The sequence below is a fragment of the Durio zibethinus genome, chromosome 25 (assembly GCF_047325235.1).
Source record: "Durio zibethinus cultivar Kanyao isolate XHJ-2024 chromosome 25, ASM4732523v1, whole genome shotgun sequence".
NCBI classification, from domain to species: Eukaryota; Viridiplantae; Streptophyta; class Magnoliopsida; order Malvales; family Malvaceae; genus Durio; species Durio zibethinus.
The window spans coordinates 16,354,074-16,378,426 of NC_143186.1; the positions used below are offsets into that span (position 1 = coordinate 16,354,074).

A 24,353-nucleotide genomic window follows, 5' to 3' on the forward strand; every position below is an offset into this window, starting at 1 on the left:
ATGAAATAAAAAATCTGGTGATTAAGTCAAACTTTTAACCATGTTTATGACAACCAGGATTCTTGTACAAAATTGCAGCCGATCTAACATTTATTAGCATGAACCATTCAATTGTAGCATTAATTCGTTATCAAATCTCTTTAATGCACGATCCTGCCTCATTTCTAAGCTCTATATAAACCCTGGTAATTGCAGCTTTAGACAAATCAGAAAAATCATTCCAAGGCTAGGGCAAGCAAAAAAGGTAAAATTGCAAAAATGGTTAAGCAAATTTCTTTCGTTATCTTTGTTCTTTTTGCTTGCTACATTGGAGTTAATTCTCAGGAATTGAAGCAGCTTACCAATGAGCTTGAATTGAATGTGCCAGCAAGTAAAGTTTGGCTGATTTACAGAAACCTTGGAATCTCAAAACTTGCTGCAGAACAGCTCAAAAATGTCATCCAAAGCATTGATGTTTTGAAAGGTGATGGTGGAGTTGGCACTGTTCTCAAACTCACTTTTGTTCCAGGTAGTTAAACTTGATATAAAAAAAAAAATACCCTTTAAAAACCATGTTTTTCTTTATCATTCTTTTCGGTTTTGATGGTCTGAGATGACCATGGATAGTTTCAATGAATCAGGGAATTCAAGCTACACAGAGAGATTCACTGTGATTGATGACCAAAAGAGGGTGAAAGTGGCACAAAGCTTGCAAGGTGGATGTCTAGCAATTGGTTGCTCAGTTCAAATTGATCGATTTGATATTATAGAGAAAAACAAGACTTCAAGCATCATCGAATCTAAAATTTTTTATGCTGTCAAGAAATAGATCGAAGCTAAGCATCCAAAGCCTAATATCCAACTATTCGCAGCCGCTGCTCAAATTGCCAAAAAATTTCTTGAGAATCAACATGATGCATAGAAATAAAGACTATTTAACTGGCTAGAAGCTACCCTCATCAAATTGCTGTTGTTGGGGGTAGGATTTTGATGAAATCAGTTTCTTACATTTGAGTTATGGATTCGTCATAAATTGATAAAGTTTTACGGTCTTGGAGGCATATATGCTTGTTTTTTACTTTATACATTCTCTTCCATTTTGGATTTGGATCAATTGCTGCTAAGGTAACTAGAAAGCAAAGTTGTGCTTAACATGAACCACATTAGGCATAGTTACCAACGTTTCCAAAATTTTCCTCACCTTATATAAATATAAATATACTTTGGCAAGTGAGATTGACATATCCAACAAAAAGACAATTAAAGTCCTTTTTTTTTTCTAAACCATCAACTAATTTTTCAAAAAAACTCTTTTTTTTTTTTGGGAACAGTAGTAGATTACATCTAAATATATCTCATATCATCAACTCCTTGTTGAAAGAAACATTTCTCTTTTTCAACATTGACTAAAAATTAAAATCCAATCAGAAAAATCCTTGTTTCACTAGTGTGGTCTATGGACTCCCACCTTTTGGTTTCCTTTAAAAATATAACTATATATAGAAGAGGTGACAAACTTTGAGTTTGATTGTCCTCCAAATTTGAGGTAGCAAACTAGATAACACAATGAATTTCCTGCCTGCAGCTTATTGGTCTAGTAATAAAGACCAAAAAAAAAAAAGAATGAATTTCCTACCAAAAGCCCTCGTATTTCAAAGCATATTCAATTGTAAGAAAATTCTATTTGTTGTTTTCTGTCCATCATTCAATTTAAAGTTAGTACTATATCCATGCTTGCAGTTGAGGATGAAGCATACCAATGGCTGAAACTAAAAAGATTGTCACTTGTCTCACTATCCTTAACGGCCTTTTCATCCTTTAAAAGTTTCGGTCGTAATCAAATCTATGATGTCCTTAGCAATGCTGTCTTTTCAGTGACATTTCTCAGATACCATTTCTCATTAAACATCCTGCACAATTCTACCTCGTCATCTTCTCATCAAATTTTCCGTATCAGTAGCAATTTGCAATTTGTTGTTATCGTATATGAGATTGTCAAAATTTAAACCTGATCGTTGAAATTAAAATTCTAAAACTCTACCAACAGTCCGTGCAACTATTAGCTATTAGTGGCAATTTGACTCAAGGGAACGCTTGCCATGTTTCTTCATTCGTTAACAAGTTGGCTTCAACCACTTGCCCCATGGAGAGGCAATGTAGCATGATTAAAACATCAGAAATTGTTTAAAAAATTGAGCCACGTTTTTTTTTTCTTTCTTTTTATTTTCTTACTGACAATGCGAGAGTAATTTGAGATTTGCAACCAGGGTGAGTAATTTTATTGTCAACTGTAACTCACAAAGTCAGCTACATCTACAAACGAAGGATGTTTACAACAGCACACCATCTGAGTCCAAAATCTACACTCATTCAATGTATCAGACATTCGCCAATATTAAAGCTCTCCCGCAAGCAAAGATTAAGTGAAGCGCCTTAAGGCTCTAAATTAGGCCAAGCCAACAAGTTTCTCACTGAGCTCCCAGATTTTGCGCGCTTTCTCCTGATCACTGGCTTCAGCAGACAACTGGTTCTCAAATGAAGCCGAATCCTTGTTCCAGCTCCAGTAAACACCGGATTTCATCAAGCTAGGATCACTCACAACCTACATTAGAAGCAATAAAATAGTGTTAACTCACAACACATAAAACATAGCTCATGCAATATACAAGATCACTATGATTGTTAACTGTCTTGGTCTTTGTTTATACCTGAGCAAGTCTTTTTCCAGCTTCCTCTTCAGAGACAAAGCCCTTGGTGATGTACTTCTGGAATGGAGGGAAGAGGAGTCTGAACAAGGGAATGTGCTCCCTGAACAAGCCGGTGGTAGCTATGCAACCTGGATACAGGGAAGCAAATGTGATGCCAGTTTCCTCATGGAATCGCCTGTGGAATTCTTGCATAGTGAGCATATTACAGACTTTGCTGTCCTTGTAGGCCTTGGCACCATCAAATTCTCCACCATCAATCATTGTAGAGCTGTTTAGTCCATTTAGTCCCCCTGTAAGTCCCCTTAGATCCCCAAGGTTGGCCTTTGGAGGTACATTTCCAGCCAAGGTATTCGTGTTTCCTGATTCATTGTATGTAAACAACACCAAGTTAGATCATCAATATCACAATGTTTTATAAAATGCTCATTCTGAACGCATTGGTAGTAAAGTACCTGTAATAGAACCAACAATAATGAGACGCTTTGATGGATAATCAGATTGCTTCAGATCATCAAGCAATAAACGGGAAAGAAGGAAGTGACCAAGATGGTTAATTCCCACGCTAAGCTCAAATCCTTCAGCAGTGAAAGAGGGTTCCTTAGCAGTTGGCTGGTAAACAGCAGCATTGCAAACAAGCACATCAAGAGGCCTGCCTGATCGCTTGTAACTGTCCACAAATTGACGGACACTGTCCAACGAGGCAAGATCTAAGTGCATAATTGTGTAGTTTTCTTTAGACATGCCAGCAGACTTTGCAGCTCTCTCAGCCTTGAGAAAGTCCCTGCAGGCCATGATAACATGCCATTTCCCAGTTTCAGCCAGGGCCTTAGCTGTGGCTAAACCCAATCCAGAGGAGGCACCAGTGATGATAACACTACCCTTTCTTAGAGTTTTCTTTCCATCCATTGCAGGTCTGTCGATTGCAGGAGTAGCAGTAGCTGTTGTTTGGGCTCTCACAGCTCCGGTTCTTTGGTTGAATTCCCTCTGTAATGGGTAAAAAAAAGTTCAATTACAAGCAAAAACAGCAATGTTGTCCAATTTAAAGAACAGAAACAGCAAAACAACATATCTTCAATATTCAATTTGACTATGCTGAGATACCCACAGTACAACCCCTGTCAATGAATCCCAACCTATTAAATCATAATTTTCATTAAATATGACTGAACATGTACTTTCAATATTTCTTCTTACATAATTTTACAAATAAACATGAAAAATACAAAACAAGAACAAAGACAACAAAAGTTTTGTAAACTACCTTGCATCTTAATGCAGAAGAGCTGAAGTTAGCTTTGACATGGCCTGAGAGAGAAATTCCAAAGAGATCTGAATCCTTGAAAGATGCACTAGACTTTCCCTGCAAAACAATTAACACCCAAAAATGTCAAACCCCAAATTGAAACTGCAAAAACAACATCCATTTCATCACTACAATACTCAAAAACAAACCTCTTTGGTTACAGAGAAAGTAGCAGGAACCAAAGCAGTAGCTTGTAGAGCCATTACCAATTTTGAATTGGGTTCTTTAAGACCCTTGAATAAACTCTGAAATGGACTGACCAAAGTGACGCTGAGCGTTAGTACTGTAAAGAAGTTAGAAGTGTGTCAAACAGACTTTTAGTAACGCATATATAAGGAGGCAATTGATTCGTAATGTGACAAAAGAGCAAAATTATTGGATATCACATATACAAAAGGATAAGATAATTAGCAGACGAATTTATCTTCCGCATCAATCCTATGTAACCAATGAGGCTTTGAGATTGGATTTCCAATGATATTTTAACAATATTTTTTTCGTGTTAGTATAGGGATATTTTGGTCCAGTCACCCACGCGCCCCCACCCCCCCCCCCCCCCCCCCAATATGTTCCACTCCCTGTCGTTGGGGCTGGTTTATGGGAGGATTGAAAGGGACAACGAGTGGTCTCTGGTGTGGGTATAGTTGAATGGATGAGGGGCTATTGGCAGCCAATTGCTAGACGTAGAAGGAGATTTTGTGACAAATTGGGGTCTTTTGCCCATATGAGTGATGGGCTTGGTTCATGCCCAATTCTCAGTCCTTCATGCTAAAACCAAAGTTGTATAATAAGAAAATAAATTTAAAAAAAAGGGCAATAAGGAAAATTTATAGCTTGCACTCTTAATTCGTGACAAGTTTAATTTTTAGTAGTTTCAAGTGAAAAAAAAAAAGAAAATTTGTGGCTTTTCACAGCTTTAAAGACCATATGTTTGTAATACCCTAACCCAAATGATAATTACACTAAATTAATATTAAAGTTCATCAGTTTGTTAAAAGACTGATTAGTAAAAAAAAATAAATTGAAGTATTAAATGAAAGAAAAACTAGTTATGAAGAAATAAAAAAAAAAGTTCTTCTTTCTCATTTTTCTTAGTGTTAGAGAATATGAAAAATTAAGTTGGTGATTCAAAATCAGAAGCTATAATCAAGTTAATCTCCTAAAGTGAGTATATGCTCTCTTTGTATTTAAAAAAATATATCATATTGATTGCTATTATATGGAGTTAAAGTTTTGAGAGAAAAATCAAAAAAAATTATGAAATCTTTCATTAATCTTTATGATCTATTTAGGTAAATTACTGGGCTTTATTTATTTCATATTCTTTAGATTTATTGATGACTATTGAATGGAGTTTAAAAGCTGAAAGTGGGGATTTGAGTTTTTAAAGATTGAAAGAAAAACTTTGTTTTGGATGAGATACTATGATTTGCAATAATAAATTAAAATAGAATTTTGTATTAATGAATAGATTATTTCTATGATTATTACAAATCATTGGAAAGCATGTTGATCTACTTTCTAATGAAATAAATGAAAGTTAAATCCGAGTTTTCTATGAAGAGTTATCTAATTTTTACTTACGGATATACGGCCTGTAAGTTATAGCATCATGGTTGAATTTCAAAAATTATCTTAATTTTTATACAAGTAATTATTGATTAAACCATATATGTTTGGAAAGCATATTGAGTCTACTTTTCAACAAAACAAGCGGAATTGAATTTGGAGCTTACTATGAATAAATACATAGTTTTTATTAGAAGATATACAAGCTGTTTGGCAGCAGCATATGATGTGGATTGCAAAAATGGTTATAATTAATTCACAACTATTCACAAGATGGGCCATATATGGTTAGAAAGCTTATCGAGTCTAGTTTTTAATGCATTAAAAAGATTTTAATTTTGAATTGGATATATTGAGATGTGGTGGTTTTAGTGAAAGTAGCATAGGCTGCCAGAATTAGTTACTCGAGTTAATTCTTGTTTAACTTAATTATTTCGATATAAGTGGTCTCAAATAGGTTGATTAATTACTGTTATATTGAAATTATCTTGAATAGGCCATTAATTATTTGGGGAGAAAAACTAAGTGATGAAATCGATATAAGGTAAGTAGAATCTCACACACTTTGCTTGTTTTCAAATCTATGTGTATATATATATATATGTTTTTTAAATGAATGAATGTTTTATTTTGTTATTTTCTATGTATAAAAATAGAATCAAACATATGATTATCTTGTTTTTCTCTATATAAATGATAGATCATGCTTATGAATGAAATGAGGAAATAATTTATGTTTAAAGAATGATTTTATGATAGCTACATTTTTACATTCCTGAAAAGTGGGATCATCGATACCAGAACTAGTTCTACAACCTGGCTAACGGGTTATAGTAGTTAGCATAAACATGATCATACGACCCTACTAATGGGTTATAGTAGTTAGTGTAAGGCCTTGGCTAGCGGGTTATAATAGTTAGCAATGATCATGAAAATAAAATTATCGATACGATCAATGTCATGGGTTATAGCAGTGATTGTAGCTAATGATAAATTAATGATAATGATGATTTATGATTATTTTAAAGATTGATCCATGATTTGTATATAAAGATGATTTACGATGATTTTTAATGATTGATCCATGATTTGGTTTGATTACAATATTTGAATAGTAGCATATTTTGCAATGATTTATGAATTGATATATTTTTATATTGATTTATGAATTTACGAAATGTTTGATAGAAAGATGATCTTTGAAATGTTTTGATATTATGATTTGACGAATGTTTTGAATGATCTATATGATATATGTGAAAATAATGCTTGATCCGATAAGGTGTGTAAGCTTATACTTGTTGAGTTATGGTTTGCTCATTCCCCTTTACATTTTCTTTATAGATGAGTAAGTAATAAGTTTGCTTAGTTTTGTAAAAAGCTAGAAGATCAAATGGAAAAGATTACTTAATCGTCGGAAATAATGTTGGCCAGTGAGATATTATGAAACAGTTTCGTATTTTATATAATTTGTATTCAGATATATAAAGATATATTATTAATTGAATTAAAGATATGAATTTTACTTGACAGACTATATTAGTTTATTGAAAATTTTTAAAATGATTAAGAAAGAAGGCTTCATATTACTTTGAGATTTTACTTTAAGGTAATATGGTCGTGTTGCATTTTAGTCTCAAGGCGTGACATAAAGTGGTATCAGAGCTTAAGTTGCGATATTTGAAGAATTTTTTTAAAGAGTTAGATTATGATTTGTAAACTGTGATGATATTTTCTTTAAAAGCCTAAGTTATATTTCTTGGAGATTTTTTAAGAGTTTAAGTTATGATCTTTAAACTTTGTGAGATGTTAAAGAGCTTATAATATGATTTTAAGGACTTTCTAAGAACTATGATTATGATCTTTTAAGATTTTCAAGAAGTTAAATTATGATAATTACATTAATGGTAATTTTTTAAGAATGTAACTTATGATTTTTAGGTTGAAAGAGATTCTATGAATATGGTTATGATCCATATACTATGTGAAGATTTTTAAGAATTTAGATGATGACTTATGGATAATGTGATGATTTTCTAAGGGCATAGTTTAATCCATAGACTATATTCGTGAGTATGAGTAAATGATTCGATAAATTTTTGGAGTAGTTAAAGTTTCAATGAATTTTGAGGAATTAATGATTTAATGAATTCTTGGAGTAATTATTTTAGTTGATATTTACATATTACTTTTGGATCTTGTAGTTAAGAGAAAGTGTAATTACTTTGATATAGTGCGATTTTATAAGTTGAAGAGATTTTCGATGCGACTTATAATAAGATATATTTTATAAGTTAAAGAATTATTTAAGATAATGATTTGATCATTAGAGATCCTATGGATTTGAGAAAAGACCTTCAACTTAATAAGATTTTGAAGTATTTGATAAGTATAAAGTGAACACTTAATCATGGATTAAGAGTGGTAATTGAGTGTACATTGTTGGAATTAAAAGTATAGAATATTAGAGTTAGAATGAAATGATATGTTGAAATTTTGAAATAATTATTTATGGATTATAATGTTTGAGAATTTATTTGATGGATTTAGTTCTAAATATTATAATTATGGTAAATAGTTTTATATTCATAAAGAAGGATATTCACTTGATTTGATTCTATATTTTTTTATTGCAAAAGTATTAAAGATTTGATCATGCGAGTTAGATGTTTGTATAATTAATTTGAAGTTTTATCATTAAATTCCTATTTGGGGTATACTAACTTTTTTTTTTTTATGGCTAAAGTGAATAATTTATGGTTATAGTTTCTAATTGAAGTATACTATTGAATCCCTTCAAATTTTATATTTGTGGAGAACATTGCCTATTGTGATATAAGGCTATGTACTTAGCAAGGAATTAAAATTGTGGTTATCTAGATGATTTAGTAAGAAAGTTGGTTTTGAAGAAGTAATCAATTTATAGAAAAATATATATGTTTTGGCTAAGAATGATAGTTGGAAATCTTATAAGGGCAAAAGATTGGTTGAAATATTACAAGTGATGATTTTGTGTACTTGGTGATGCTAAGCATGTATTCGATTTGAGAGAAATTTGAGAAAATATCTAAAATAATGTGATACATTTGACTATTATTCATAAATATACTTTCGGCATGAATTCAAATATTTGGAGTTTTTATTGTTTATAAATTCTATAAGAGACTTTTACTTTTGGTTATGATGAATAGGTTTTGATTTTGACTTGGAGATGATAGCAATATATTTGGTAAAAAGAAAATTTGAGACATTATGATGTTTATGGGGATTATGAAGAATCAATTGTTATGTGATAATCGATTTATTAAATTAGAAAGAACAATATTCAAAATTGGAGACAACTTAGGTAAGCAAAGATTTATGTTTGAATTTACATAGTGTAAATTTATGGATATGATTTATTGTATTGATTTCATATGTATTATAAAGGGTAATTAATAGAAAATTTCATATGGTCAATAAAGAAAAAAAAAAAAGAAAATTAAGTTACTATATGATATCTTTTTGGTGACAAAATGATTTATTAATACTGTTATTCAATGTTGTTATGGTTATGAACACATGGTGTGAAGCAAATTACAAGGAATTTTGTGGACACATGCTTTTTTTGTTACAAAAACAATGTTATGAAAGTTAATTTGTTTGAATTTTATTGGAAGGAAATATCAGAGTGCACAATGAAAACCTTATTTGATTTAAGTTCTAAATTTTTTTATGCTATTGTTAATAGAGAAAGTGATGAATTTTTAATAAATAAGGACTAATGGATTTTGGATAAGAATATTTTGTGTTCCTTCTAGTTTTTAAGCTTTATTATTGATAGACATTCTTTTAAGTAGTGCTTATCTTGTGACTTGAAGAGAAAATTTTTTTTATGTAGTAATAGTCATAAGACAAATATTCAATTATTCATTTTGAAGTCTTGTATGGAAGTAGATCTAAGTTTTACACTTATTAGGATAAGGACAAAGAAGAAAAACTTTTATTTCTTGAATTCATGGAACAAATAGCTAATAAATTTTGGTTGATTAAGCAATGGTTTAAAGTAAGCACAAGAATTATACCAAAATTTGAAGATATAATTTATAGCTTCAAGTGGTTAATCATTTGTACTCGTTGTGAGGATTATAAAGTAAAAAAAGTTAAGTTTGCATTGTAAAGACATTTGAAGTTCTTGGTAAAGTGAAAGAAGTTCAAAATAAAAAATACTGTCACTTTTGATATCTAATATACATGATTAATCTATGTTAAAAGAATATCTTGATAGAAGCTATATGATTGGATATGAGTATTTGAAAATTCAAAATGATATAAGTTTTAACATATTGAAAATATCTTTTTCGAATGGTGAATTGGAAAGAACAAGTTTTGAGGCAAAATAATTACTTTTGTCAAAGTTTAATGAAACAATCATACGGTAAGAGATGTGATTACAAAAATGGAGGAATAAGATATGGATGTAAATCAAGTTTTAAGGATGAAACTTTTTATAAGGAAAGGAGAATGTAATACCCTAGTCCAAATAATAATTGGGCTAGACTAATACCAAAGCCCATCAGTTTATTAAGAGACTGATTAGTAAAAGAAAAATGACTGAGGTATTAAATGAAAGAAAACCTAGCTATCGAGAAACAAAAAAAAAAATAAGAGTTCTTCTTTCTCTTCTTCCTTAAGGTTAGAAAATATGAAAAATTAAGTTGACGATTCAAAATCAGAGGCTACAATCAAGTTAATCCCCTAAAAGTCAGTATATGACCTCCTTTTATTTAAGAAAAAAAATATCATATTGATTGCTAATATATGGAGTTAAAGTTTTAAGAGAAAAACTAAGAAAAATTATAAAATCTTTCATTAATCTTCATAATCTATTTGGGTAAATTACTGGGCTTTGTTTATTTCATATTCTTGAAGATTTATTGATGATTATTGAATGGAGTTTAAAAGCTAAAAGTGGAGATTTGAGTTTTTAAAGATTGAAGAAAAAATTTTATTTTTGGATAAGATGCTATAATCTGCAATAATGAATTAAAATAGAATTTTGTATTAATGGATAGATTATTGTTATGATTATTATATATCTTTGTAAAACATATTGAATCTACTTTCTAATGAAACAAACAAAAGTCGAATCTGAGTTTTTTATGAAGAGTTGTCTAATTTTTACTTAAGGATATGCAGATTGTAAGGCAACAGCATTAGGGTTGAATTTCAAAACTTGTCTTAATTTTTATACAAGTAATTACAAATTAAGCCATATATGTTTGGAAAGCATATTGAGTTTACTTTTCAATAAAATAAGCGGAATTGAATTTAGAGTTTCCTATAAATAAATACATAATTTTTATTAGAAGGTATACAGGCTATATGGCAGTAGTATATGATGTGGATTGCAAAAAAGATTATAATTAATTCACAAGGAATCACAAGATGGATCATATATGGTTAGAAAGCTTATCGAGTCTAGTTTCTAGCGCATTAAAAAGATTTTAATTCTGAGTCAGATATCTTGAGATATTATCGTTTTAGTGAAAATAACGCAGGCTGCTAGAATTAATTACTTAAGTTAATTCTTGTTTAACTTAATTGTTTCGGTATAAGTGGTCTCAAATGGGTTGATTAATTACTATTTTTTTGAAATTATCTTGAATAGACCATCAATTATTTGGGGAGAAAAACTAGGTGGTGGAATCGAAAGGAGGTAAATAGAATCTCACACACTTTGCTTGTTTTCAAATCTATGTATATATATGTTTTCTAAATGAATGAATATTTTATTTTGTTATTTTCTATGTATGAAAATAGGATCAAACATATAATTATTTTATTTTTCTCTATATAAGCGATGGATCATACTTATGAATAAAATGAGAAAATGATTTATATTTAAAAAAAAATTTTATGATAGCTACATTTTTACATCCATGAGAAGTGGGATCATCGACACTATAACTAATTCTATGGCCCTGACTAACGGGTTATAGTAGTTAGCATAAACATGATCATACGGTCCTGTTAACGGGTTATAGTAGTTAGCGTAAGGCCTTGGCTAGTGAGTTATAATAGTTAGCAATGATCACGAGAATGAAATTATCGATACGACCAATATCACGGGTTATAGTAGTGACCTTAGCTAATGATAAACTAATGATAATGATGATTTATGATGATTTTAATGATTGATCCATAATTTATATGTAAAGATGATTTACAATAATTTTTAATGATTGATCCATGATTTAGTTTGATTACGATATTTGAATGGTAGCATATTTTACAATGATTTATGAATTGACATATTTTTATATTGATTTATGAATTTACGAAATGTTTGATAGAAAGATGATCTTTGAAATATTTTGACGTTATGATTTGATGAATATTTTGAATGATCTATATAATATGTATAAAAACGATACTTGATCTGGTACGGTTTGTGAGTTTATATCTGCTGAGCTATGGTTTGCTTATTCTCCTTTACTTTTTCTTTATAGATGAATAAGTGATAAGGTTATTTAATTTTGTGAAAAGCTAAAATATCAAATGAGAAAAATTACTTAGTCGTCGAAGATAATATTAGCCAGTGAGATTTTATGAAACAGTTTCATATTTTATATGATTTGTATTTAGATATATAGAGATATATTATTAGTTAGATTAAATATATAAATTTTACTAGACACACTATATTAATTGAAGAATTTTAAAATGATTAAAGAAAAACTTTATATTATTATAAGATTTTATTTCAAAATAATATGATTGTGTTACATCTTAATATCGAAGCGTGACAATATTTCATCTTTTACTGATCTTCTTCTAACCCCTCCGAGTTTCTTTTGCCGGAGCCTACAGCCCATCTTTTGGAGTCGCAAAGTTGTTGGATTTTGAGATAAAACCTTAAGAAGCTATAGCCTGAGATGTAAAGTGGGCACATAGATAGCTTGAAATAAAAATTTAGCTTCACAATAACTAGCAAAGCAACACCGCCCCACCCCCCCCCCCCCCCAAAAAAAAAAAAGAAAAAAAAGATTATTGAAACAAACCATTCGTAAATTTGGAATGCTATTTGACATCATCATGTGACCTTATCAAATCCTTTCAGCATGGTTGGTGGTTGCTTGCTGACTGGAAACTCTTAGCTTAAATGCAAATTGCAATTTGATGGATTTTCTTTTTTCTTTTGGGTCTTATAGTGTTTGGTTTTTCTTTCTTTTCGAAAGTCCAAACAAATTTCATTAAAATTTAACTCAATTTTGTTTCAACCATTGCCAAAACCCACAAATTTGGTCTATCGATCTGCAACACTAATTTCTTGGGCTGAGGAAACAATTAAACTGATTCAAATATTTATATTTATTTATTTTATTTTTAATATATATAAAATATAAAATTTATTATATCACAATTTATTTCTACACATTAAATATTAAAAAATTTTTAAATCCCTTTTTTTTTCATATCATAATTTCGTATCATATTTCAAATTTGTTAAATCTCAAAGAAATACGACAAACAAAAGAAAAAGAGCTTAAACTCAATTTTCAAGCGTTGTTCAAGAACATAAGAATGACAGCTGAGAATGAATAGTAAAAGAATTTCATTTTCAATTCGATAAAGCTTTTGCCGTGATCTTAACTCTACAATTCCCGACATGAGAAATATATGGGATTCTAAATTCATGGTGTAGTTTTTTTTTTTCCTCTGAACAAATCTATATTTTCCTCAATGCTCAACTGGTGTGGCTTCCCATTACCCCACAGCCAATGAGCACAGGCACAAAGAAAGAAATGAAACTCGCTAATATTACAAATCTCAACCAATATTTCTCTGTACACAATTTAACCAAAGGGGGGAAATGGACTGTACTGATGGATTATCAACTCATTCCCCCCCTCCCCCACCCACCCACCACCCTTTTTTTGGCCCATCAAATCCGAATAGGCAATCCAAAATTTTGGAAAGTTCTAATCTCTCCTCGAAGGCCAGCAGTCACAATCACCATACCCCAAGGTGACATGTTTGGGTTAACCCCGGAGGAAAAGTCTACACTGGTCCTGGGGCTCCTGGTCCTAGTAGCCAGAAGTTTTTCCTCTGGCCATGTAGCTGAGATTCTGTCAAAGAAGTAGCTGTTGGTTGCGCTAGAAATGGTTCCATGGAGAGGGCTATTGGAGCACCGGGATGCTGATAATGAACCCTCGTTTCCACTATACTCCTCAACAGGCGTAGGAGGATGATTGGCTGTTGAAACTTCATCAATATTGTCATCCAAACAATTTTGATCATTCAATTGTGTATCTCTTAATCCCCACGCATCACCCATGCCTGGCCAAGGGATGGCCACTGATACGTCTTTACAATGAAAATGTTCATATGAGCGTGTCACTGTAGCTCCTTTATTTCTGCTAGGCCGGGATTCTGCTTCGTGTTTCCACACATAAACGTAAGAGTCCTCACTAGCAGAGACAACATATTTTCCATTTGCCGTAACAGAAGCCGAGATTTGGCTGTTGGTGTTCCGAAATCCTGTCACATAATCAACAGCAACTTCTGTGGAATCAGCACAATCCCAGAATTTCATGTGGATATATACTAGACAACAAATCTGCAACTTTTTCAAGAGCAACTAGGAAAATTAGCAACATTCAGGTAACCAAGCTTGATACTGTATGGGAAAAATAGTAGTAACCATAAAACAGCCTTTGGCTGCAAGTAGTGACCTATTTCATAGGATACATAAAGACATCTGTTAGTTTCAAGAAAAGTTACTAGCTAAATTGAGGTGCAAAAATACTCTCACAACTACTCACACTTTTGAAAGAACTAGGACAACCACAAATTGAACTAAACTTGAGAAGAAAGCCAAAACTTAAACAAATTTCCCATTCCAACCCCCTCTCCTGGCAAACAGTTCTAGTAGCATTCAAACCTAAATGCAGAACACTAATTTTAAGAATTTATAATCGGATACACCAATACGTACCATCTCTTAGTGAGGTAACTATGAATATGAAACATCATCTTTAATCTCCTTACTTCCTAGCTCTCAGCCACAATCACTATCATCTATGGCCACTACTTACCAAATCCAACCATTGCCCTTATCATTTATTTATATCATATGAATATGAGTTACCTTTAAACTTGTGAATTAGATTGGCACCATCAACAACCCGAATTCGTGAATCTGCAGATGTGATGAGTACTTCTGATGAACTCCCAGGTGCAAACTGTTTTAAGAAAGCAACCAATAGGGGGAAGAATAAAGTGAACCCTAGGAAGCAAGAAATTATGCAGCATGTTCTAAGTAAGGAATCTCTAATTCAACTAGAGAAAGTATTTATGCCTTCCTTCCCTAATTAGACAGAGCATTTTAAGCAGCAGGACCACTGGATTACCTGGAAACCTGTAATTTTCTTTTGATGAGATTTCTTCCTTTTATTCTGCAAATTGATTTGACTTTTCGATTGTAACTTGTTCTCTGCAAAAGATGCGTAAATGTAAATGTTTAAGAAAACTTCAGTGTCAAACGAATACACAATAATGCATATGCATGCAGACAAAAGAGAGAGAGAGTTCATAAACTTGTACCAGGAGTATTGTATAAACGGCAGCTTCCTTTGTATGAACCAACCAGTGCACCCTTCAAAACAATTAAAAGTTCCATGAGCTACAGACTTAATAATTGTAAATTATATAGAATGAACTTGTATTGACCATTGCCCAACCTGGCCATCAGGTGTATAACAAGCAGCAGTGACCATTTCATGCAGATCATTCCAATCAACAACTTGATGATCAGGAATGCTCCATATGCGAACTTTAGAATCTAGGGATCCACTAATGAAGTATCTATCATCAACTGGATTAAACTGGATGCAAGTTACTGTGTCAAGGCAGATCCACAAGAACAAAGTATGATTAGCAATATAAACCAATTTCAGGAGACAAGAAAAGATAAATATGTTTTCTTTATGTTGGATCTTTGAAATTTTAAATCATTAATTTGATAGAATCTACACTAAGCACACTTAACCTGAGAGCACTACGTGCACACTTCAAGCCAGAAAGTTACAATTAAGGGTTTGGCGACTCAGAATCTTTAAGATTTTTTACTGACACACAACTTGGTATGACAATTATGAAGACAAGAGGTAATTTCAAATCATCCATCTGTTATTTAAAGAAGAATAACTATTTTATCAAAAGAAAAAAAAAGAGTAAGTTTAGTAATGTTCTTGAAGAGGGCAATTAAGAGAGTAAATTCGAATGTAAAGCAACAAAAGACATGAAACTTACATTTTACTTACCATAGTCACTGTGTGAAAATACTCTCAAACAAGTCTTGCTAGTCAAGTCCCAAAGCCTCACTGTTTTGTCCATTGAAGATGAGAGCAATTGCTGAAAAGAACAAATAAAAAAATCTCACCAGAATATCCTGTAGCAGTATATTGGTTCATGATTCTAAATGAGGCTAAGCTGGTGAAGCTGGAACAAAATATTCATAAAAATGTTCTACTAACAACAACCTCTCAAAATGCTTGCTAAAGATATAAAAGGAATACATAGAGGCCTGACCAATTGAATACACGACATCTGCATCCATTAAAATTTGAAGGACTTTTAAGGCATTCAATTATGGTCACATGCCATTAACATTCAGGAGTGGTTTAAAAAACTTGTGGTGGCAGACCACAAAATTTTTCTGATCTCTAAACTTGATATTAAAAATTCGCAGGTTCAAAAGTAATCGTAAAGTGATCTCAAAGAGTCCACAAGGTATATTAAGGGTATAATCAGGAAACTTGACCTGAATCTCTGACAAGGAAGAAGGCATCACTTAAAATCCAAAGCCAACAATCAAGACCACAGAGATGGGGTGAATACAATCTCCATTAGAAAGATCAAGCCTCTTGCCATATAATTCACTCTTTGAACAAATAGAAAACTGATATAAGCTAACCATGCCAAAGTAAACTTTTTGCTACTATTCATGTTGCCCATGACAAAATAAACACTTATTGAACTTGTTCATTTCCTTTATGTGCCAAAATACAGATGCTTTACCTGATTGTTTAAGGCTTTACAAAATTGCTTTACTTCATTGTTGTCCTGTGACATCTACATACATGCATGTCACTTAGCAGCCGGTGTCAACATCTAAACAGGTAATGCCAAATAAAAAACCCACCAAGCAATATCACTTATAGTCGCCGGAATTAAACCTAGACACATTTAAAATCTGACCTTGAAGATCCACCAATTTTTCTTTGTTGTTTGCCTACCAATTTCAAAGAAAATTTACTTTATTTTTGTATTCCATAGACCCTTTTCTAAAGTAAAGCATTGAGACAAGTAACGTACTGACCATTCCTTTCTTCATAGAACAAGAAGCACTCAAGCAGAATGGCAATAGTTTTTATATTTTGATGAAATTCACATTTACTTCAATTAGATACTGGTTTCACACATAACATCTGATTATGTGCATTGCAAACAGGTGCCCAATTTCTCCATTCTCTTTGTAGTGAAAAATATTTAGGATTAGGATTCCCTAAAAGTCAAGGTACAAGGAATACTAGAAGATGGACTTCTCAGATCAAATTAAATTTCTTCAGTCCCATTACAAATTTAGTTCTTACTAAAAATCAATAGTACAACTCTCAATTTCAATTTGCCGCCAAAACTTGACCCAAAAATCCATCAACATGGAGCACCGTTAAGAAGAGAAGAAACAAAAATGCTTTCCTTAGTCTACCTCAAACCAGCAGGAAAATATATCATAAATGCTTGGCATAAACAAAGAAACAATAAAGTTCTTCAAATTAACATTACTGGTTAAAACTTTGAAAATCAAACTAATCACTGTACATTGGTAAATATTTCTCCAAACACCTGAGAGGATAAAAGAATGATCACTAACCTGAGATTTGGACCATGAGAGGTCGAGCACATCATTCAAATGTCCTAGAAAAGAACAAACAGGTTTATCTGAAAGCCCAAAAACAGTTTCTGGCACCACAATGCGGTCCAGGCTCAAAGACTTCCGGCTTATGGATGACCTTCCTCTTCTCTTCTTCTCAGGACGGTGATCTGCACGTGGGTAAAACAGAGTTGGTTCTGGAGATCCATTAGCCACAAGCAAAAGGTTCAAATTCCCATCTTCCGGCTTTTCCATCAACAACTCCCCTTTCCTCTCTGACTCAACTACCTTCCATACATGAATTACACAATCCTCACCAGCACTAGCAAGGTATTTTCCATCCAAACTAAACTTGATACTCCAAATAGACCCAGTATGTGCTTGAATCTCTTGACTCTTGTAAAGAGCAGTGAGTTCTTTACATGACTTTCCGTAATGCTTTACCCTCACTCTCTCCAGCCCATGAAATGAAACATCCTGGCTATCATCTGTGGCAGAACTCGATCTTCTCCCACCCTTCTCTGATGATGTATCCCTCTCATCACTACTTCGTCTTTCCCTATGACCCTTCACACTACTTGCAACGCTCTTTATACTCTTAAACCAACTCCCTTTCTTCTTCAACTTAGATACACCAACACCACCACCATTCACATTCAAATTTGCATTATCCTTATTACCCTCTTCTACATTTTGTCTCCTCATCAACTCTTGAACAATCGGAGAATGTCCAACACACATCTGGAACTCCTCCATAGTCAACTGCCTCCCTGTCCCAACTTCCTTCAACTTGTTCCACATCCCATCTTCTCTAATCTCATTCACCACAAACTCTTTTCCATTATCAAGATTCCTAATCGTACACATTTGTTTACTACAATCCATCCTATCCTCCACCACAACAACCTCTGAACCACCAAATGATTTATAACCAAGTTCCCCATTCAAACTCTTACCACTCCTCCCCGTGGGCGGCTTATTACACGTAGACCCATTACTTTCACAGCTTCTTAAGTTAGCAGCCGCGGCATTAACATGATCACATTCACTATTGTTGTTGTTGTTGTTGTTGTTGTTGTTGTTGTTGTTCTTATTATTATTATTATTATTTACAGGACATAAACCAACAGAAAGAATGGAAGAAGACGAATTGGAACAAACAGATAAACAAGGAGAACAAGAAACAGCAACATCATTACAATCATTATTGCGGCTCGTATCACCATCTGATTTCGATCGTATAATTCCAGAAGAATTACTTCCCCTTTCCCCTCCACGTTGTTGCTCTTCCAACTTATTTTTTACCGACCGATCCGACGGAACTGATCTTCTTCCAAACTCTCCTCCTCTTCCTCCACCACCACCACCCATTTCCTGTCCCACAACAACCTCCGTTTCTGACCCGGGTTTTGACCGGGAAAGACCAGGGTCGCGGCTAAGCCCCATTTCACGGAGCAGCCGGGTTCTTCTTTCGGAAACGGAGGCGGGTTCAGAGATCCAGATATCGAACTTGGAAACCGCCATGGGGAATTTCGGGACGGGAAATGGGTGGCGGGCATTGTTAGAACGGGTAATTGGGTCGGAATCCGAGTCAGAAGAAGGAGAAGTTGAGTTAGAACAGGAACAAGAATTAGAAGAAGCAATGCGATCAAGGGATTCGTAAAAATACTCTTCTTCTTCTTCAACTACTTTCCCTTCTTTTTGTTGTTCGTTTTCTTCCTTTTCTTCTTCTTCTTGGGTCGAAGCGTCGTCCTTTTGGTTGTTATTGCTACCAATGGGTTTCTTGCTCATGCTTTCTATATAAGCATTCCCATTTCAAATTAAACATATAATCATAAAAAACAAACCAAAAAAATTTCTGGGTTTGGATTGGAAAGGGAAAATGGTGTTTGGAGGGATACAAAAGGAGAGAAAATCAGATCCAAAGGGGAAGGAGGGAAAAAGGAGTGATGGGTTTGGGGAAGAGGGGGGAGAGAGTTGGGGTTTGGTGATGTCTTTGTGGGAGAAGTGAAGGGAGATTGATTTGATTTTCGTTGGTTTTTTTGTTTTTTTTGGGTATTGAAATGTGAAAGGTTAAAGGTGCAGGATCTATCCCTTGGAAATAAAATATTCTGAATAAACAAAAAAGACGAAACGAGGTGAAAGAAAAGTATTTTTTTTTCATTATTTACAAAAATAAATTATTTATTTTCTTTTTCCAAAAGTTGGAATTTCTATTAAATTATCATTTGGACAATTTTCAAATATCATTTTTAAAATAAAATTATCGTTTCAATAATGAAAATTTTAAAATTTTTATAAATAAATTCATAAAATTAACAAATGTTCTTCTTAATTATTAACGAGTTTATGATTTAATATAATAATAACTTAACACATGTTTATACCAAAAGTTATTTTTCATATGTTATTTATATTTACATTTCGCATATATAAAATTTATATATAATAATTAAAAATAATAATAAACATAAAATTTAATTCAAATATTTCATTTATCAATTACATTTTTATAGCCATTTAAAGCAAAACTTCTCTAGTTAATTTTTCAATAAAGACTATTAAATCTAAATCAATGAACAATCTTTTCACTTTAATTTTCTTAGAAGAAAATGCCAGTTTTTGACATTTTAACCTACCAAACTTGTTTCTATGGTCATTTATTTTAGGTCTTCCTTGATGATGAAATTAAAATCAAATTTTTAACTCATTCAATGACCAAATAATAAATATCTAATTCCACCGTTGGAATTGACCAACTTCCATCTCCATTTATATAATTAAATTAGAAAATTATTTTTTTTGAAAAATAAAATAAAATTACTTGTTATTTGGTTGAAACATTTAATGACAAAAAAGTCAACTTTATCTTCATTTGGATATATGATAAAAGAACTTTTATGGTGATTTTCAATTGTTTATGATTAAATTTTTAGAAGTTTAATCATAAAATACAACTAAACGTAATTGAAGAAATCTTTAATTGAATAGTTCTATTAAAAAATAATTTATTTTACACAAAAAATAAAAGTATTTTGAATCTAAAGCACTCTATTTTCAACAAAATTTTAAAAAAATAATATTAATCTATAATAAGGAAAAAAAAAAGAATTTTCATATTCAAACAAATGACAAATGGCACATCTTATGTCATTGGTATTTTCTTTTTGGTTCATTTCAATATGTCATCTATTTATTTGAAAAAAAAAAAAACTTAATTTGAATGATAGACATTTGCATTCAAATAAAAGCCTTCTTATAACATGCTGGTCAATTCAAAAGTGGAAAAAAGAAAAAGAAGAAAAAATAAAGTTGAGAAAGGTATCAACCATGTAGCATAAAGTTATATCACTTATACATGTTTTAGTTGATTGGTCAAAAGAAATAAAGAATCCATGTTTTAGTTCTATTTAACAAAATGTTGTAATTCTATAAATTTTTTAGATAACTTTCTTTTATGTAATTTTATTTTAAGATTTAAACTTGAGACCTTTAAACGTAAATTTTAAATGTTATCCAATTTGATTTTCATTGAAGACGTATTTTATTATTATTATTTTTTAAAATATTCGAATCAATTTTTTTCTCACAATAATACATACATTTATGATTAAACAAAATGCTTAAATATGGAGATATTTGATAATTTAAACTTGAAAGTTATTTAGAATTTAACGTTAAAGAAACAAATCATTTTATATACGATCAGATAAGATTATAATTTATAAGATAAAGATAAGAATAGTTAATATCAATTTGAACATTCTATCAAAATCATGTTTGCTAAAAGTGACATGCAATAAAAATTACATCAAATGAATTAAAATAGAAATTTTAAATAATCTTAACAACCTATTAATCCAATCCTTTTACTAATTACCTCATTATTTGAAAATAGAAAAAATTGTTGAAAAGAGAAAGATTGGGCCTAGAGTTATGGCATTGACAGCCCAAAAAAATTGCTATTTGCTAGAAAGAGAACAGCTAAATGCATACAACTACCAGCTGTTTGTCTTCAACCCCCACACATGCTGTCCAGCCCACTACTGTTAATTGAAGGTGACATCCCACAGCTTAAATTCAACCATTTTTGGGACCATTCTATTGATATTTTCTCACCTTTCTCACTCAATCTTTCTAGGTTTTATCTTCCTTTTCTTTTTTCTTTTTTTTTTTTTGGGTTTCAAATTTTTCCCTTTTTGCTTTTATGGTAAGCTAAGATGATGATGTTTTTCAATATGTAGGTGGATTTTTCTGATAGATTCATGTGGTACAAGCATTAAGAAGTATGAAGGGTCATTATCTATGCTTTGATAACCCCAAAAGGAAAAAAAAAAAAAAAAAAGAAGCCTATATATACAAAAGAATTTGACTTTTCTCTACCTTAGAGTTAAAAGAAAAACAACAAAATATCATTTTCAAGAAATATAATTCATTGCATTTTATTTGTAAGTTTTTAAGGAAGGAGAGAAGATAAATTTTAATTGTTAAAAGATTTATAATATAAAAAACAATGAATTTTTTATGGTAAAATGGTAATTTTTAGATTCGTTTAAAATGATAATCACCTCAAATGATATCAGACCCTTTTTAAGATGTTAATCACTATTTTTAACAGATTACTTGTGAATAGAAATAATGAGAGATGGAATTCAATTAGACGAATGATTCATTCAATTCAATTCTTTTAAAAAGAGATATTAAATTTTGTGAGAGACCTACTTTCAACCACTTCAATTGCTACATATTAGGATAAAAATTTACAAAAATCACACTTCATAATAAAATGTAAAACTTACTATATTAATATGCAATCTCTTTTGGCCTTTTTTCCATGAGAGAATGGCAATGCTAAAGATAAGAGCTTGCTATATTTTGACAATATGGTTGTTTTAGGTCATAAATTTTAGGATCCTAAAGGGATGGGTGGACTAGTCTTAAAGACCTAAGCCTTAGGTTGGGGATTCTATTGTCAACACATTGAAGTAAAAAGAGCATAAAAACAGGCCAAGTCAAAGGCAGAAGCAGTTTCCATTTCTTGATTTTAATCATCATCTAATGCCTTCAATCACGTGCTACTTGTAAGTGCCTCTGGTTTCCACTCCAACCATGCCTAGGTTGTAGAGTTATTTGCTTTGAATAGAATTTTTTCCCCTCTTGTGTTGTTGGGGTAATGACAAAAGGCATAAATTCACATAAAAATTTGTTTAGCATTTGTGTGGGTCTAATTTTTTATGGTTTTGTCGAAAATCAAATATGGGTATAGAGTTTCGTTCCTTTAAATATATAAAAAATAAAAAATATCAAACGTGTATATATCAAACACAAACTCGTGTTCAATCCCTACTCGGAAGTTCAAACAACAAAATTTTTATATGCTTATTGCTTGATTTATGTGCAGATAGCATTTCCATATTTTACCACATTTCTTCAACCTTTTTAGTTTTTAATGTCCATAATCAATTGAAATTCTTATTATAACCACTTAATTTTATCGAAGAGACAAAAATTAGTCAAACACTTATAAAATTTCAAGTGGAATCCGCAAATCATGCATTCTAATTGTTTTCAATCACTTTTTTCTTCTCTTTTCCATGGAAAATGGAATGACTTTTGAAACCTAAATAACAACTTGCAAAATAAAATCAAAGATGATTATTGACAAAATAATAGTAGAAGATTATGCATACTTACAAGGGTTAGTTCAATTGGTGAGAAAAGGAGTCCCTCTTTCCTTGTCAACTAGAATTCAATTGCTCTATTAGAGAGTATTTTGAGAATTGAATCTTAAGGTGGGGCTCAATTAATATAGGTGATCTCTTTAAAATCGAGTTAATTAGATCATCATTTTTGGTAATAAATTTCAATTTTAGAGATTACTGATTTGAATCCCATCTAAAAGAAATTAGAAAGTTTTATTAAGAGAGAGAGAGAGAGAGCAAGTTTTAAAATCATTTTATGCCACATTTACTTTCCAAAAGGTGCCCTCTAAAACGCGTTTTACCTCAAATTTTTACTTCTTTTATAAGCAAATCTCCACTTTTTTATTATTTAATGCAAAACAACTTATGTATGAATAAGTTAATAACTTTGAATTATACTTATTAAAAATGATTCATACCAATCAATTTTTATTCTATAAATGGTTCATTCAATAAAAATTAAAATTGTTGGTTTAATTAAATAATTTATTATCAATAAAAGGTTATTTTGAGTGTTATATTTATTAATTTTTTTTATTCAATATCAAATTCAATGATTTAAAATTACCATTAATTTATAATATTACATCAAACATAATAAGCTAACATTACTAATGATGAAATCAACTTATTAATTTTATTACTATGGTGATCATATCACCACCACAATATTAAAAGAGATATCAAATCCTACCTAAGCATCCATCTTTCAAAAAATAGATTAGAATCAAGTAAAGATTGGCACACCCATGTATTAAAAAAAATAGATAGTTATCTATAAAGTGCTATATGACATTGAAAATTTCCAAACATGCTTAGGAATACAATAAATTTGTTTTTAGGCAACCTAGCTATCCAAATCCCATTTGTTTAACCTAGAGAAAAGAAAAAAGAAAAGCTTTTCAAAGTCTCCAGCCAAAAAGGGCTTTCTATTCTTGTACAGCCAAAAGGGGATAATTACAACTCATTCTTGCACATGAAATATGAGGAGCTCGTGCATGAATTTTATATATATATATATATATATATATATATATATAATTAGCAGAAAGAGAGAGAAGGGAAGAAACCAAGAAGCTAAGAAAGAAAAAGAGTCGGTGGATTTATGCTAAATCCACCGAATATTTGAGACCAAATCAAGCCTAGTATTTCTGCACCAATAATTTCTGGGA

General features: G+C 31.4%; 2 protein-coding genes and 1 pseudogene across 6 annotated transcripts; 1 reads left to right on the forward strand and 2 right to left on the reverse strand.

Moving 5' to 3' along the window:
• The first annotated feature begins 188 nt into the window (after positions 1-188).
• On the forward strand, positions 189-1,013 carry LOC111276179 (norbelladine synthase-like; annotated as a pseudogene).
• A 1,215-nt stretch (positions 1,014-2,228) lies between these two features.
• On the reverse strand, positions 2,229-4,298 carry LOC111276505 (protochlorophyllide reductase, chloroplastic-like). Its single transcript, XM_022862248.2, has 5 exons — positions 4,140-4,298; positions 3,949-4,047; positions 3,140-3,671; positions 2,688-3,046; positions 2,229-2,581 (listed from the first exon to the last, which is right to left on the reverse strand). Exons 1-5 carry the CDS (start codon positions 4,191-4,193, stop codon positions 2,426-2,428), a joined length of 1,200 nt encoding a protein of 399 aa, XP_022717983.1. The 5' UTR covers positions 4,194-4,298; the 3' UTR covers positions 2,229-2,425.
• An 8,841-nt stretch (positions 4,299-13,139) lies between these two features.
• On the reverse strand, positions 13,140-19,660 carry LOC111275806 (uncharacterized). Of its 5 annotated transcripts, none has more exons than XM_089754326.1 (8): positions 17,480-19,618; positions 16,624-16,677; positions 15,867-15,957; positions 15,285-15,442; positions 15,148-15,199; positions 14,955-15,037; positions 14,693-14,786; positions 13,140-14,103 (listed from the first exon to the last, which is right to left on the reverse strand). In XM_089754326.1, the coding sequence occupies exons 1-8, from the start codon at positions 19,268-19,270 to the stop codon at positions 13,487-13,489; spliced, it is 2,940 nt and encodes a 979-aa protein (XP_089610452.1). In that variant the 5' UTR covers positions 19,271-19,618; the 3' UTR covers positions 13,140-13,486. The 5 variants fall into 5 exon arrangements, with proteins under 5 accessions (XP_089610452.1, XP_089610453.1, XP_022717049.2 ...); XM_089754327.1 differs by having other exon boundaries at positions 13,140-14,082; positions 17,480-19,613; XM_022861314.2 differs by lacking the exon at positions 16,624-16,677 and having other exon boundaries at positions 13,140-14,082; positions 17,480-19,660.
• Positions 19,661-24,353: the final 4,693 nt, after the last annotated feature.